Source organism: Chanodichthys erythropterus, chromosome 8 (assembly GCF_024489055.1).
Source record: "Chanodichthys erythropterus isolate Z2021 chromosome 8, ASM2448905v1, whole genome shotgun sequence".
Lineage (NCBI taxonomy): Eukaryota > Metazoa > Chordata > Actinopteri > Cypriniformes > Xenocyprididae > Chanodichthys > Chanodichthys erythropterus.
This window is the reverse complement of record NC_090228.1, coordinates 3,442,277-3,457,159: the sequence shown is the minus strand read 5'-3', so window position 1 is coordinate 3,457,159 and position 14,883 is coordinate 3,442,277. Positions and strand designations below refer to the sequence as shown.

Below are 14,883 nucleotides of genomic sequence, written 5' to 3'. Positions count from 1 at the left end.
TGTGCAAGTGAACACAACAAGACTGGACGTCCACATCATGTGAGCCATTTGGGACAGGGTTTTTTTTAGATGACATGCCCTAAATGGGAGGAAAGTGGGTGCCCAACTCTGAGGACAGCTGGTGGTAAAGTGTGGTAGTGTGTTTTCACCTTGGACTGTTGTGTTTACACTTAAAGATCAGGGGTTATAGAGTGAATGTGATCCTGTACAGCTGGCAGGTTTCATTAAAAGAGATGAAGGGGAAGAGAATGACCAGTTTACTCATCTGATAGCCAATTTACCTCAGGGGAGAGACCGATGAATTCAGAGCAGCTCAATGTTTACCCAATTACCTTCCAAAACCACCTTCAGTCTCGGTGTGTTTTTGTGTGCGGCTGCAGCATCTGACCCTTTGTTCACTGTCCCGTGTGCTCACCTGTTAATCTGTCTATCACAGATGCATAAACAAATACTCAAAGCTTAATTGTGTATCACGCACCACTGTCTGCATAAATAGTGCAGTGCACTTGTTGCTGTAAAGCATTTCAAATTAATAAAATTCTGTCATTAATTACTCATGTCGTTCCAAACCCGTAAGACTTTAATACACTGTCAGAAGACAAATTAAAATATTTTTGATGAAATCTGTGAGCTATCTGGCTATAACATTAAGGTTGAACCACTGTAGTCAGGTTGACTATTTTAACAATGTCTTTTCCTGGGCTTTGAAAAGTACTAATTGTGTTGCAGTCTATCGCAGGCCAGAGAGCTCACGGATTTCATCAAAACTTGGGACATCTTAATTTGTGTTTCGAATATGAACAAAGGTCTTACGTGTTTGGAACAATGTGAGGTTGAGTAATAACAGAATTTTCATTTTTGGTTGAACTAACCCTTTAAGTCATCGTTTTGTTTTTGTACTCTTGTACACTTTGTTTTTGCACTTGTGTTCAGAACTCAGACTCGACTTTAGTGGATCCATTACAACCTGATATGAGCTTATGTTTAAATAAAACACATGTATAAAAATATGCTGATGTGACCGTATGCAGTTGTTTTTAACATGCATCTCCAGTGACTGGTCTTGATTGTATTTCATGTTTGATTTGGTTACTATATATCGTTTACTGTCAGCTTATCACTGCATGTTTATATAGCACAAAAAACACACATACTTGAATTGGAATGTAACCACATGTGATGTTTTGAGCAGAATATTGTAATTTAATCTAGAAGCTATATGAATATGCTTCATATGATCACTGTTATATTCATTAGTAATGTTAATATCAGGTGTAAATGGGATCGTATTGTTTTTGTTTTACCTCTAAAGATGCTGTTAGCGATTGCTCTGCTGCTGGAGGAAAGGTGCCCAGTCCGGATATAACCTGAAAATAACCCAAAGTCAGCAACTGTCCAACGTTTAGAACCCTTAAACTATAATTCCTGCCCTTACTCACAGTTCAGGCCCTAAAGAAATAATCCCGCTGAAACAAGCGGGTTCACTTTTCACAAGTAAAACTTTGATCACCTCCAGCTTAAATATTTAATCATAGAGTAATCTTTTTTTATTACCTTATTAATCACATGGGCAAGGAAAAAGCTTTGGCTTCTGCTGTCATGTTTTTTTAATGGGGCAGACCGGGAACTACATCATCTGGTGCTTAAAAAGCCACTTGTGAAATATCACCACTCATATTGTACAGATATGACTAGTGATGAGTCTGCAGTTTCCCCAAGACTCTCCTGAGGAAAGCCACTGCAGCCATGTTCTTTATAGACAGGTGGACTCAGTTCTGCACATAGAGTAGTTTTATAATACTGCAGGACTCTATAATAACTTCTTATTTTTGAATACCAACAAAAGTTTTCTTTGGCATGGAGCAGTGATTTCATGCATCTTGCTGAGTGTGTTCTTATGAACATCTGTTAATAAAACACAGCTTTGGGAAGCACATTCTGGCAAAACATCTATTAAATCACCACATGCCATTAGAACTAAAAGCACAAAAAGATGTTTTGGAGAATGTCCAGAAAACTCTTTACAATACAATGAAAACAAACAGGGACCACATAAGTAGTTCTTAGGTCTTGTGGACTATCTTTCAAGTGTTGTGAAAGCTATATCATAGCTTTGTGTGAGGACATTTTTTGATCTTCCCATTTACCACCCTGGTCAAATGTCTTTTGGAGCCATCTATATTCAAATATGTTTACAATATATAGCACACAAATCTGAATACTTTTGTAATACTTCTGCTGATTTTTGCAACTTGCGCATCCTACCCCATTCCCTTTGATTGCATGTAAAAGAGTACCAAGGACATTTTTTAAAAGGGTCATTAATTACTCACCCTCATGTCGTTCCACATCCATAAGACCTTCGTTCATCTTCGGAAAACAAATTAAAATATTTTTGATAAAATCCGATGGCTCAGTGAGGCCTCCTTTGACAGCAAGATAATTCTTTCAGATGCCCAAAAAGCTACTAAAGACATTTTTAAAACAGTTCATGTAACTACAGTGGTTCAACTTTAATGTTATGAAGCAACGAGAATACTTTTTGTGCACCAAAATAACGACTTTATTCAACAATATCTAGTGATGGGCGAATTCAAAACACCGCTTCGTGAAGCTTCGAAGCTTTACAAATCTTTTGTTTCAAATCAGTGGTTGGGAGCACCAAAGTCACGTGATTTCAGTAAACGAGGCTTCGTTATGTCATAAGTGTTTCGAAATTTCAATGGTTTACCACTGGGGGCCATGACTTTGGCAGTTTGATATACACTCCGAACCACTGATTCGAAACAAAAGATTCGTAAAGCTTCGAAGCTCCATGAAGCAGTGATTTGAAATCGCCCATCACTAGATATTGTTGAATAAAGTCGTTATTTTTGTTTTTTTGGCACACAAAAAGTATTCTCGTTGCTTCATAACATTAAGGTTGAACCACTGTAATCACAGTAGTTTCCTGGTCATCTGAAAGTGTTAATTATCTTGCTGTCAATGGAGGCCTCACTGAGCCATCGGATTTTATCAATAATATCTTAATTTGTGTTCCAAAGATGAACGAAGGTGTGGAACGACATGAAGGTGAATGATAAATGACAGAATTTTCATTTTTGGGTGAACTAAGACTTTAAATCATCCACAGATTGTTTCATGTAAGAAAGAAAGTCATATGGACTTGGAACAACACAAGGCTGAATAAATGACAAAATCCTGCATTGCAGAGTAAACTAAACCTATAATAACTATAGTGTCTTGAATGAGAGGCGGCATTCTTACTTTAGCCACAGCTTGCTGCAGGCGGAAAAGAGAGTTCACCACGTTGATGTTTCTCCTCTGGCCCTCTGTCAGGGGTCCGATCACCTGACTGGCGTCCCCCTGCGTACACAGCTGAGAGAAAGACAGAAGAAAGTGAGACGACAGAAGAACGGGATAAAAAAGAGGGAAAGTGTCACAACCAAAGACTTGAGTAAATAATCAAGGAGTCAACATCAAAAGCGAGGTGACCACAGGCTACCACTAATTTCCCCAGATGCCCCAGTGTTCGTCTGAGATCAGAAGCGCTTTGCTCAGTGGTGGCACAGCAGTCAGCATGCTGAGACACGGGCGTCACCATGGAGCTCAGACGGCAGAAGCAGGTGGCATTGTGGGTAGGAGGGCAAGCAACAAGGAGAAGAAAAAGAAGAAGGATTTGCCCTGCTTAGTGCCACAGCACAGGAACTAACAAGCAGAGGGTTGTCTTCGTCACGAGCGGACCACCGCATACAAACACATATTCGTGCTGCACTGCTGCCTCCTGACATAAACAAACAACCGCTACAGACAAAACAACTCAAAGTTGAAATCGTAAAAATGCAGCACAGCCTCCAAGAGATCACACGTCTCATCAAAGGTTGGGGGCTGGGGAAATAAATTTTGGGGGGAAAAATATCACACATCATCTGCGAGGAAAAGCCACATAGGATGATGGCAGCGGGGTACCATGGCAACGGTCTAAAAATGGAAAGGCAACAGTTAATTAACGTTTCCCGTGGCAGGTGTGGAGATGCCAAGAGAGGTGCAGTAACACTAGTCATGATTCTAGGTGGGTTGCTCCTTCACACCTGATGTTAAATAAAGCGTAGCCTCCGGTGCATATCTGCAGTCCAATAAAGTAATGAACCATTGTGAGATTAACTGTTGTGCAACCCTATGTCTGCCTGAAGACCAAAAACATACCTCTGTAATCCTCAGAGAAGAGCACTGTTGTCAAATATTTCCCATATAGCAAAACCAGATTACAGGAAGCTACTTTAAAACTGTAGCTTGCCAAGTTATAAGCTATTTTAAGCTAAGCTAAAGTAGTTAAAGGGTTAGTTCACCCAAAAATGAGAATTCTGTCTCACCCTCATGTTGTTCCAAACCCACAAGACTTTCATTCATCTTCGGGACACAAATAAAGATCTTTTTGAAGAAATTCGAGAGCTTGACAGCTATGCAACTGACACTTTGATGCTTTAAAAAGTTCATAAAGAGATAATAAAACTAATCCATATGAATTGAACAGTTTAGTCATAATCTTCTGAAGGGACTTTATTGCTTTATATGATGAACAGATTTAATTTAGACTTTTATTCACATATAAACATTGATCAGCAAACATATACAGAAGCTCAACCGAACTTGCTTGACGCGTGAGAACAAACCTCAATGAGAATTAACCTCATTGGTTCTTGCACATCAAGCAAACATGCTTGAGCTTCCATTTACCACAACTGATGTGTGAGTTGATCAATGTTTATATGTGAATAAAAGCCTACATTCAATCTGGATTAGTTTTTTGAGCTCTTTATAAACTTCTTGAAGCATCAAAGAGTCAGTTGCGTAGCGGTCTATGGAGGAACAGAAAGCTCTCCGATTTCATCAAAAAGATGTTTCATCATTTGTGTTTTGAAGATGAATGAAAAGAGGAAAGGTGCCACATGAGGGTGAGCAATGAATGACAGACTACCTTAAACTAACCCTTTAAACCACACCAAAGTTCCATTTTTGAAACAATAGAAGGTTACACTAAAAACTCAAGCTAAAAATAACATTTTTAGTTAAGTTACAAACATTGACCTCTTTTTTTCCCAAAAATGTCCATAAGGGGTGTGCCCATTGTTTTTGCTCTTTAATAGTTGAAGTAAAACTATACAGGATTTCTCAGCGTTGCTACTGAAGAAAGCTGGCATTAGTTGCATCTTCTGATTGGACAATGACAATGTGCATCATCGGGACACTGGCTTCAGCTTGGATTAATTAAACAAAGAATTTATGTGATGCAAGAAGCACTCCTGAAGCTGTCATCCATACGGCAGATTGGGCAGCAATTTTAGCCATGTTTCAGAAATCATGCTCCCTGCAAGTGCACTCTGCGTAAATCTGCGTATCAGAGGTGGTTTCAGTCCCGTTCCATTATAACACCAGGAAGGATATGAGGGGTCAATGGAGATAAAGTCCTTCACTTTGTCTTCATTTATATCCATCTATTAACTGATGGAGTCTGTTTGCTGCCTGTGTTAATCTGTGTTTAATCAAAAAGAATCCATCTGTGTCTTGAAGATCTTCTTGTTCCCTAGATTGTGAGGCCTGCTTAAGAGATTTATGCAATATGCTACTATGATATCATTTCTTGAATAAAGTCCAAGGAAAGGTCAAGGTTTGGCTCTGAACTGACCTTGAACTGAGTTCACAGGGTTCTGATGGCTTATCGCACACATCTGTACTGAAGTAAAGAACAGAACCAAACTCTCGTTATTCATCTGCTTGCTGACATAAGACAGATTGAGTCAGTGGGCCAGTGATTTGAGGACAGACACCGGACTAATCCAATCACACCCTCCCTGGCCAGGCACAATCAATCACACCTCCAGCTCACAGTGAATGGAGATAGACCTACATGAGCAAGTTGAGTCATTTCACTAAGCTGAGAGACAATTTAAACAGCTGAGAGGAAAATAAAAGAAATCAAACATAACCCTAACCCATATAAACAAAAAAGATGACATGAATCAGTATTTGAAACACTAAACTTACATAATGTTCAGAGTGAAATACAATATTTAGCAAGAAATAATGTAGGATAAAAATGGAATTACCTGATAGAGACCTTAAAGGCAATTAAATAATTTAAAATCTGCACATGGAGAGCTACTGTTTTGCCTAACCCGTCTTCCATCTCAAATCAACCCTATTATTTATCATTGAACAAGTTTAGGATCGCTAAACATTACTGGCAGTTTGACTACCCCTGTTCTAAATGATGAAATATTTAGAGCAAATTACAACAAGAAAATTATGTTTGCTACAAATATTTCCATGACTTTATTCCAGGCTTGGAATTAAGGTTGAGATCAAGGTTTTACAATACCATGAAATTGTTTTCCCCCTCAAGAATGTAAATAAGATAAATTTAGATTTAATGTTATCTTTAAATTATTTTTTGTCTTATCTCTTAAGTCAGCAGCAGAATCTTTGGAGAGCAGGACAAATTGAACTGAAACTGATTAAGGAATTAAAGGATTCATTCTCAGAAAGCTAGATCAGCTTTGTAGTCAACTCCAGCTCGATATATCTACTGATTTATTGAGTAAGGGTCTCGCTGAAAAGTTTGTGACGTCTGTTATCTTCATGTAACTCAATATGGATGATCATTGGGGAACTGGTCACTATTTACAAAGAGATGGAGACTCAAGCCATGGTTGATACCTCAGGACAAGAGAAGCACACATAGTTTAGAAGTCATTTTGACACCTAATTCCTACAAAATATCAAGAGAAGTACATTGAGTTCCATACCAATTTTTCATTCAATTACTGGTATTTATTTGTTAGTTGAGCAACTACTGACCAAGCATTGTATTCTGAACAATCTCACTCTGTATTCTCATCTTCGCCTGATTTATAGACTAAAGCAACTAGCACCTCTAACTAGGCTCCCTGCCTCTTGTCCAGGTCACGGCTTTCAACAGGTGCACTGATTCTTTGACGCTTGTTGAGACAAGCCCCACCCTTCCCCAGCTCTCATAATGAGCACATTCGCCAACCACGTATGTCACCTCCCTGGCAGGGTTGAGGGGCATGAGAGCAGACAGCCTCCTCGCTCAACCTAGCTCATTATCCCTGTGTGTCTCTTACCAGCTGCTCTGACTTGACGCAGAAGAGCTGCACCGTCTTGGCGGCGTTCTTGGCCACTGCGATTGTCAGGCCGGAATCCACTGACGCAACATTCAGCTCACTAACATGCAAAAACAACATACAGGATCAACTGTCAACAAATTACAGTCAATAAAAACAGTGTCAGTAGTCTGCTTATGGTTGATCTAAATCACCATAAATTCTCCAGCCCATTATTAATCCTTCTGTAAATAGATTGCACCGTTTATTATGTCAATGCTTTTTAGTATTTGGACTGCCTTCTTCATCAAGAATACATGTAGTTCTTCCTTGGTAATTCACCACTGACAAGATGGACTTTTAATAAAACTTGGCCGTTTATGCAGGTGAAATTGTGACATTCCCTTTTGCCAAAAAACACAAATACACTTTTGATTTTGGCACCACCCCTTTGTTGATTGGACTTTCGCTGACAAATAAACAGGGATATCTGGGTGTAGGTAACATGGAGAAATATTGTTCATTTACATATACTTCTGACATTGTAACAATACAAAGCTGGTTGAAAATCAGCCAACTTACCCTTTAACATTTGGCCAAAATAAGCTATCTTAGGCTGGCCACACACTTGAAGATTTTAAGTCTGATTTTGGGCCAGATTTGCAACCCCCAACGATCTGGGGGGTGTGGCCCAATTTGAGGCTTCTTGCAACTGACTTTTTGTCCAAAAAATCCTCAGTTCTATGGTGTCATTATGATTATTTTACTGCTCCTGATCGCGTTGGAGCCCACATGATCCCAAATCTTAAATATCAAACATGACGTGATACCTGCGATAGCCAATGAGAGCGAACAAGCTTCGACAACCGGATGTTGCATGCTTCTATAGTTGAAACTTGGCCGCCACAAACATGCCATGAAATTGGAGTATTGAGAAAGAATATCAGCCATATTATTTTTTTCTCCTTTGTTTTTCTTCCCGTAAAACAAAACTCACGACGACGTTGATCGTCCTCCATTTGTTTTTCTTCTCAATCAAGTTTGATCTAGCAAGTATCCTATGATCTCATCTCACTGTGAAAATGTTACTGCAATCGACAGGTGTGTGGTCTCGAGGTCCGGACGAATCTTCTAAAATCGTTTAAGATTTGAAAATCGTCTAGTGTGTTCCAGGCCTTTAGATGGCAGTATAACGACTGTGTTATAATGTATTATGCATTTTGGAAGTGTACCTGGCTATTGTTTTTATGATGCTGTCCAGTTCATCATTAGAGGGTGGGTTTCGGCCCCCTTGAGGGAAAACAAGGTTGATGGGGTCAAAGAGGCGGGAAAGAGACTTGGAGAGGTAAGCTGCTTCATATGGCTGAAGAGAACCCTTCAGATCCTTCTCTGGACTGGAAAAAAAAACATCAAAACAGTTATTCCTTTGCTTCACAAGTAAATGACAAAATGCGTAAAGACAAAGTGTTTTCTGGCTTTTGTACTTTGATGTCATCTCCAATGTTCCCGTCATCAAACTATCATCACTTTATGTATTCTGAGTACATGGTTTTATTTTGATAAACACAAGACATGTATGACACATACTCTGTGTATATGTATAAAATTTCACAGACCTAAATCTGCAAATTTAATCAGAGGCCTGCCCGTAGAGATAATTACAAATTAGACTAAATCAAAAGTACCGAATGGCACTTAATGAAACCATAGCCTACTTAACACTGCTCATCTCAGCAGGGATCAAAGCCCCTAGCATTTGATTTCGCCATTGTAATAAATGAGTTCTCCTGCCTGACAGCTTCTTAATTTCCAATAATCATTATTTTGTTTGGCCAATTGCATAACTGAGATATGACTGCAGTAATACTGTTTCCCCAATGGCTAACCATCTTCATTAAACGTTTCAGACCTTGCATTATATTGCAATGTCTGAATATTATTTGATACTTTTTATTAACATAATGCAAAAAATCTAATTCTCATCACTATAAAGTAAAACAGCATGATCTATTTTTTATAATTGCATTTATAGGTCATGATAGTATTAGTTGTATGGCCTTTATGCTGATTTAAACAAAAAACACCTAGAGTTAGTGTTTTTACTGATAATGTACTATATTTAATTTACTGAAATGTACTATATTACAGTAATAAGAATCATCGAGAATAATGATTACAAACAAAAAATGGACAAAAAATGTGAATTAGAGGTTTAAAAACTTATTCATTATCATAAATTATGCATGCTTACTTTTAATTGCAAAAAGTGTTTGTAGAAACCTTGACACTACAGTCAAACGGGCTGAGAGAAACAGCATCATTAATGTCAGAATCTGAAAACCAAATGAACCTGACTATTAAAGGCAGGACAAAAGGAGCTCAGTAAATGAACACATGATAGATTTCTCCATAACAATAGCATCACTTTCATTATTTCATTTCTCTCATTCACTCTAAACTTAACTCGGCGAATGCTGTTCAATAATGCATTTCCAGCAGTACACAAAACTCTACCACAAAGAAGGCATTTTATGTGAGCCAAATATAGATCTACTGAATTTCTGCAAAATAAAATACAAAAAGAAAACAGTTTACCCCTTACATCACCGTGACATTTGCTAGTTTTTGATGAGATGCTCTAATAATCTTGGCTTTAATTGCTGGTTGTCAGCTATGCCATGCATCTTGACAAGATTTTTTGAGCTGTATTATGCGATAGGAGCAACTATGCGTAAAACGTGGGCCGTTCAGGGGACAATTGTAATTATGGGATCTGGGTGTTTGATCAGAGTAGTGGCAGAAACGTTGATGCACTCTGGGAGATTGTTTGACAATGTGTCTGAGAGTAGAAGGGCTTCTTTGCTTTCTAATGCATCTCTCCATTCAGGTGAAAGGCAGAAACGGTGTTTGATTAATGAGAGCACTTCTGAGAGCACTTTGCGGGTAGGCAGAATCTTTGTTGCGCCACCAGGAATGATTAGGTAGATGATAGCTTGGGTAGATAATGAACTTCTCGTTTTAATGATGAGAAATCATGGCATTTCTGTTTGACTGCTTGCATTTAGCATCCTAAAATGTTAAATCAGTCAGCATGTTTCATTTCAGCGATTGATAGTTGACATTTTGTACTAAAAACAAAGCATTAGTATGGCCACACCATGAAAAAAAAAGTACACGGAAATCATAGTTTTGTTTGAAAATACCATATTTATAACAGTTACTGTTGCTACAATACAACTCTAGTAATTTTGTTTTAGCCACCACTGTCATAAGCAAACAATAAGAATTATTAAAGCAGCAGCTGTATTTTGGCAGAAACTATTATTTATCATGGAACATTGCTGTTTGAGACTAAACGTTCAATAGATGTGTCGTTCAATAATTACAGCAGAATTATGAAAACAAATGTGTTGGAGAGTTAGTGTACATGTATCATGGTAGTACTCACTCATAGTCTGGTTTGGTCCGGGTGAACAGATCTTCAGTATCATGATCTGATGCTGGCAGTTCCACATCTAGACCTGCACCACTGCTCACTAGCGCCCCCTGTATGCTTGCGCTGTACTGCTGCAGTCGCTTCCACAGCTCATTGTAAAGCCTCAAAAGTTTGGGATACTCTCCTTCCAGGGCCTGCTTCAGGAAGGTTGATGCTGTGAACAAAGGAAAAATAAATAGAGAAGAGGATGCATTTAGATTCATGTGTTTTGTCTTTGTCCCAATTTTGGCAAGATTTTAGAATTGTGCACCTGACTAAAGATTTTTCTGACTAACCGATTAATTAAAATTTGGTTGACTATTAGGGGACAGCCCTATTTAGAAGAATGCATTACTACAGCAGTAGCATAAAACAATGATGCAAATGCATCATTAAATTAAAACGTATGATTAAAAAAAATGAATTTTATTAATTCTAAAATTGATTGAATTGTGAATGCAACTTTGTTTTGCATTTAAATGGAAACTAACCATATTTCAGGGTTGGCTTTTAACCACAAGTCAGGGTTGACTTTATATAGTCTAAATTGTTGTGAATACAATTAATAAAAAAAAAAAAACAGTGCTTGTCACTATGACAATGTCAAGCAGTGATTTAAAACTAAAAATCCTCTCTTAGTGACTCAGTGAGCTGAAAAACCACAATTCCCTCAAAAGTGAGAAAATGAGAGTCATATGGATGGATTTGTATAAAAATACCTATTCATTAATATGGTAATAACCCGACTTTACAGGTGATTAAATGCTCATTACGAATATTATGCAGATTGTTTCCTATGCAGATTGATTTGATGAATGCATAATTTAGCAGAGGCGCAAGCATTTTAAACAGTTTCCATCTTTGTTTCACCGTTACCCAAACAAAGGCGAGCCACGGTAATTCTACTCTACTGATGGAGTGCTGACTATGAGCTGTAGCCATGTTCAGCTGATGCTATGTTTCTGAGTTATTGCTGGTAGTGAAGCTTAAATTTCCTCACTTCATAAAACTGCCATGCAGCAGCGTTCAAACACAACCCTTGACTGTCAAGAAAATCTTCCCTCAGGGAAGGTGATGAGGTGCATAAAAAAAAAAAAAAAAAAAAATCAAACAAATGTCAGTGGCAAAATGGTGAAAACTGGCATGTTCATTGAACAAGTGTTAGTCAGGGTCCAGGTTTTGCCTTTCAAGTTGTGATGCAATAATGAAGTGAAAAATAAAAATAACATCAATAATAAAAACAGCAGAACTGACCCTATACCAGCACTCTGACTGTTAGCAAATTAATTCATATTAATTTATGATTACGTCCCCAGGGTTTGAGGGCCAAGTCAGGAATCTCATGCTAAACATTGAGAGAAATTCTAGCTTCATCCTCTGACATGCTCTTTGAAAGGCAAAAAGTTCAGTAAAGAATTCTGGGAATAGGTAGGGAGCTGTCAGTAGTCACAAAACGTATTTTAGGACAAAGAGGGAGTGATAAATCATTTATAAACAGATCTTCTTTGAAAGCTTGTGGAGCAGTGATGTCTCAAGACAGAGTCCATAACAGTCGACCTGAGAACTAAAATGTTTTCTGATGGCCTCTTGGAGCCGTAACGTTTTTTGAAAGCATCTTCACCTTGAACATTCTCCTTCTGTGAGAGCATTTTGGCGAAGTTCCCTTAATAGATCTACAAAGTAAGCCCCCTTGGGTTCTGAGAATATAAATGCAAGTTTGATTGAGAGGTTTCAAATCAGGCTCGATAAAGGCTTATAAGATGGAGTAATGCAGAAGCATTTGGATAATGAAAGTGATGCAAAGGCTCCTATTTGCTTTCTATTGATCAGAGGGAGTGAAGCACAAAGCGTTTTTAGGTTGTGATAACAGGCAGGGATCAATAAGGCCGCACCATCAAGGCCAAGGTCTAAATTACTGGGTCTCTGCAGGGTGGACGCGCTGTCCGAGATGTTTAACACTTTAAGATAGGCACCGGTTGCAATCATAAGCCAGTGTGCTCCATTAACGAGTCAATTCTGTGGTATCAAGAGTGGTTTTCTGTTGTTAAACTGCCACCAGAATGATGGAGATGTCATCAATGAAGTTAGTAATGATATTTAAATTTATTAATTTGGCAGACTCATTCATCCAGTGAACATTTTCTCTGGAGAAACCTAGAGTTAAGTGCCTAAATCAAGAGAACAATGGTCATAGCTCATGAAATGTCCCCTCTGGTATTTAAAACCCACAACCTTTTAGTTGCCGCCGATAGCCTTGTGGGCAGGGTGCCGATATATAGTGCTGTTGCACTTCAGGCGACCCGAGTTCGATCCCAATCCTGTCCCCCTCTCTCTCTCCCCCACTTCACTTCCTGTTTGCTTACTGTCCTATCACAAAAGCAAAAATGCCAAAAATAAATCTAAAAACCCCCCCAAACAAAAAAACACCCGACAAACTTTTGGTTACCAGAGCATGACACTAACAACAGCAGGGTCATGGGTTTGATTCCAAGGTAATACATGAACTTAGTCGCTTTGGATAAAACGGTCTTTAAAATGCATTGTTACCAGCCTAGAAATCCATCAGTTTATTTACAGTACAAAAGTCCAAGTAAAATCAATTTAATTCATCTCACTCCATCCCACTTGGTGGAAGAAGCTTCCGAAGTTACAGGCTAATTTAAAGCATACAGCACTTATTTACTCTACAAATGATCAAAGAATCATCATGTGACATACCATGCTTTTACAGTTTATTAAAAATTGTAAAGTTAATAGCATCAAAACTTTTAGTTGGTTACACTCCAATACTGCAAATAATGCTGTCATTCATTTGCAAACACTGAGATTTTGTGTAAAGAGAGAAGTCTGATTTGGTTGCACATCTGTGGAGTCACATGAAGGTCTCCATTTTACTCAATATTCCCTTGTAAGCAAACACCTGCCTTGATTTATCCTGCTCCTTTGAGACGATTACAGCCTGAGATCAGAGGAGAGATCTTTTTTTTAAATTTACTTTATGATGGACTCTCATTGGCTGCGTCTGAGCTTGAAGAATCATCAGAGACTACGGAAGTGTAAACACTTCTCTGAGGATCCCTTCAGGCTCAAGAAGATAGTGTGAAGGCTGCAGATGAACAATATCTGAGATAGCTTACAAGCTCAGTTAGAAGAGGAAAGGGTTAACAGAGTCAGTCTTCCCAAATGCAACGGCAGAAGATTGTACGTGGGTAATAGAGTTTGAATCCGACTGCAATGTGATGAAAAGAAAGCAAGAGCGGAGGAGAAGAGAGAGACGAGGCGCAGGAGGGGAGCTTGTGTAACACACTCACACACAGAATGAGCTTTTGAGATGCATGGCAGGGCATCGTCTTAAACAAAACCCTCAGACTGAATCTCACCAGCTGTGGCTTTCTGTAGCTCCTCAGAGAGCGTCTGAGTGACTGAACTCCAGAAGGTGTGCAAGATGTCAGGCTGCCCATCCTGATAAGAGGCAGAGAAAACACATTACACACATCAGCCAGAGCTGAACTTTGACACACATAATAGCAAACACATTATCACACTATGCAAACAAAACTGATATGATTGTCTTTAGTGACTCCAACCCACAACACATCTCAAAAACTATGTCCAGGTCACATTTCACCCTCAATAAAAGCTACAATCATGTCAATTAGGCGCATTTTAATTTTTGCAGAGGCGTTCTTTTTACTCATTTCACATGCAGAGGGGTTAGGCTATAATAGATTATTTAGATACACTAGTCTTAAAATTTGTAGTATTTGGAGAAAGGGTGAAAAATGAAACCAAGTCACATGAAACCAAATTACAATCATTTTGGTGAAAAATTTAGGCTGACATTAGAAACAAATGGTAAAAAACATATATACAAGAGAAGAATATGAACAATACACTATTCATGCTATATAGACAAAACTGGCATTAGCAATCACTGAAAGAATAATACCTGTCTGAGCCATGTGTGCATTTGTGTGTAAATAGGGAAGTGTATGGTAAATAATCATTTGGGAATCATGACAAAACATATATGGTCTAATGCTGCATGTGCCAATCTACCTGCAGCTCAATGTGTGTTTGTATTAAGAGGCTGGTGTGCGTATCACCTGTGCATATCAACATGCTCTGAATGTCTGTGCTGACTCACCGTACATGACTTTCTCTTATGATTCACACAATCAAAGTTGGAAAATATTAAGTATATATACAGTGGGGCCCAAAAGTTTGGGACCACAATGACAATCTATGATTTAATTTAAATCTAGAATTAACAGCAGGTTTTTT

The 14,883-nt window shown here is 38.4% G+C and overlaps 1 protein-coding gene across 1 annotated transcript in view; it reads right to left on the bottom strand.

Moving 5' to 3' along the window:
• Positions 1-14,883, bottom strand: part of cog5 (component of oligomeric golgi complex 5) — a 76,623-nt gene that overhangs the window by 11,562 nt on the left and 50,178 nt on the right. Inside the window, exons 11-16 of the mRNA XM_067391458.1 lie at positions 13,980-14,061; positions 10,573-10,774; positions 8,357-8,518; positions 7,146-7,245; positions 3,268-3,378; positions 1,305-1,367 (exon numbers count right to left, since the gene is read on the bottom strand). Of these exons, the coding sequence (XP_067247559.1) occupies positions 1,305-1,367; positions 3,268-3,378; positions 7,146-7,245; positions 8,357-8,518; positions 10,573-10,774; positions 13,980-14,061 (720 nt within the window). The remainder of the gene's footprint in view (positions 1-1,304; positions 1,368-3,267; positions 3,379-7,145; positions 7,246-8,356; positions 8,519-10,572; positions 10,775-13,979; positions 14,062-14,883) is intronic.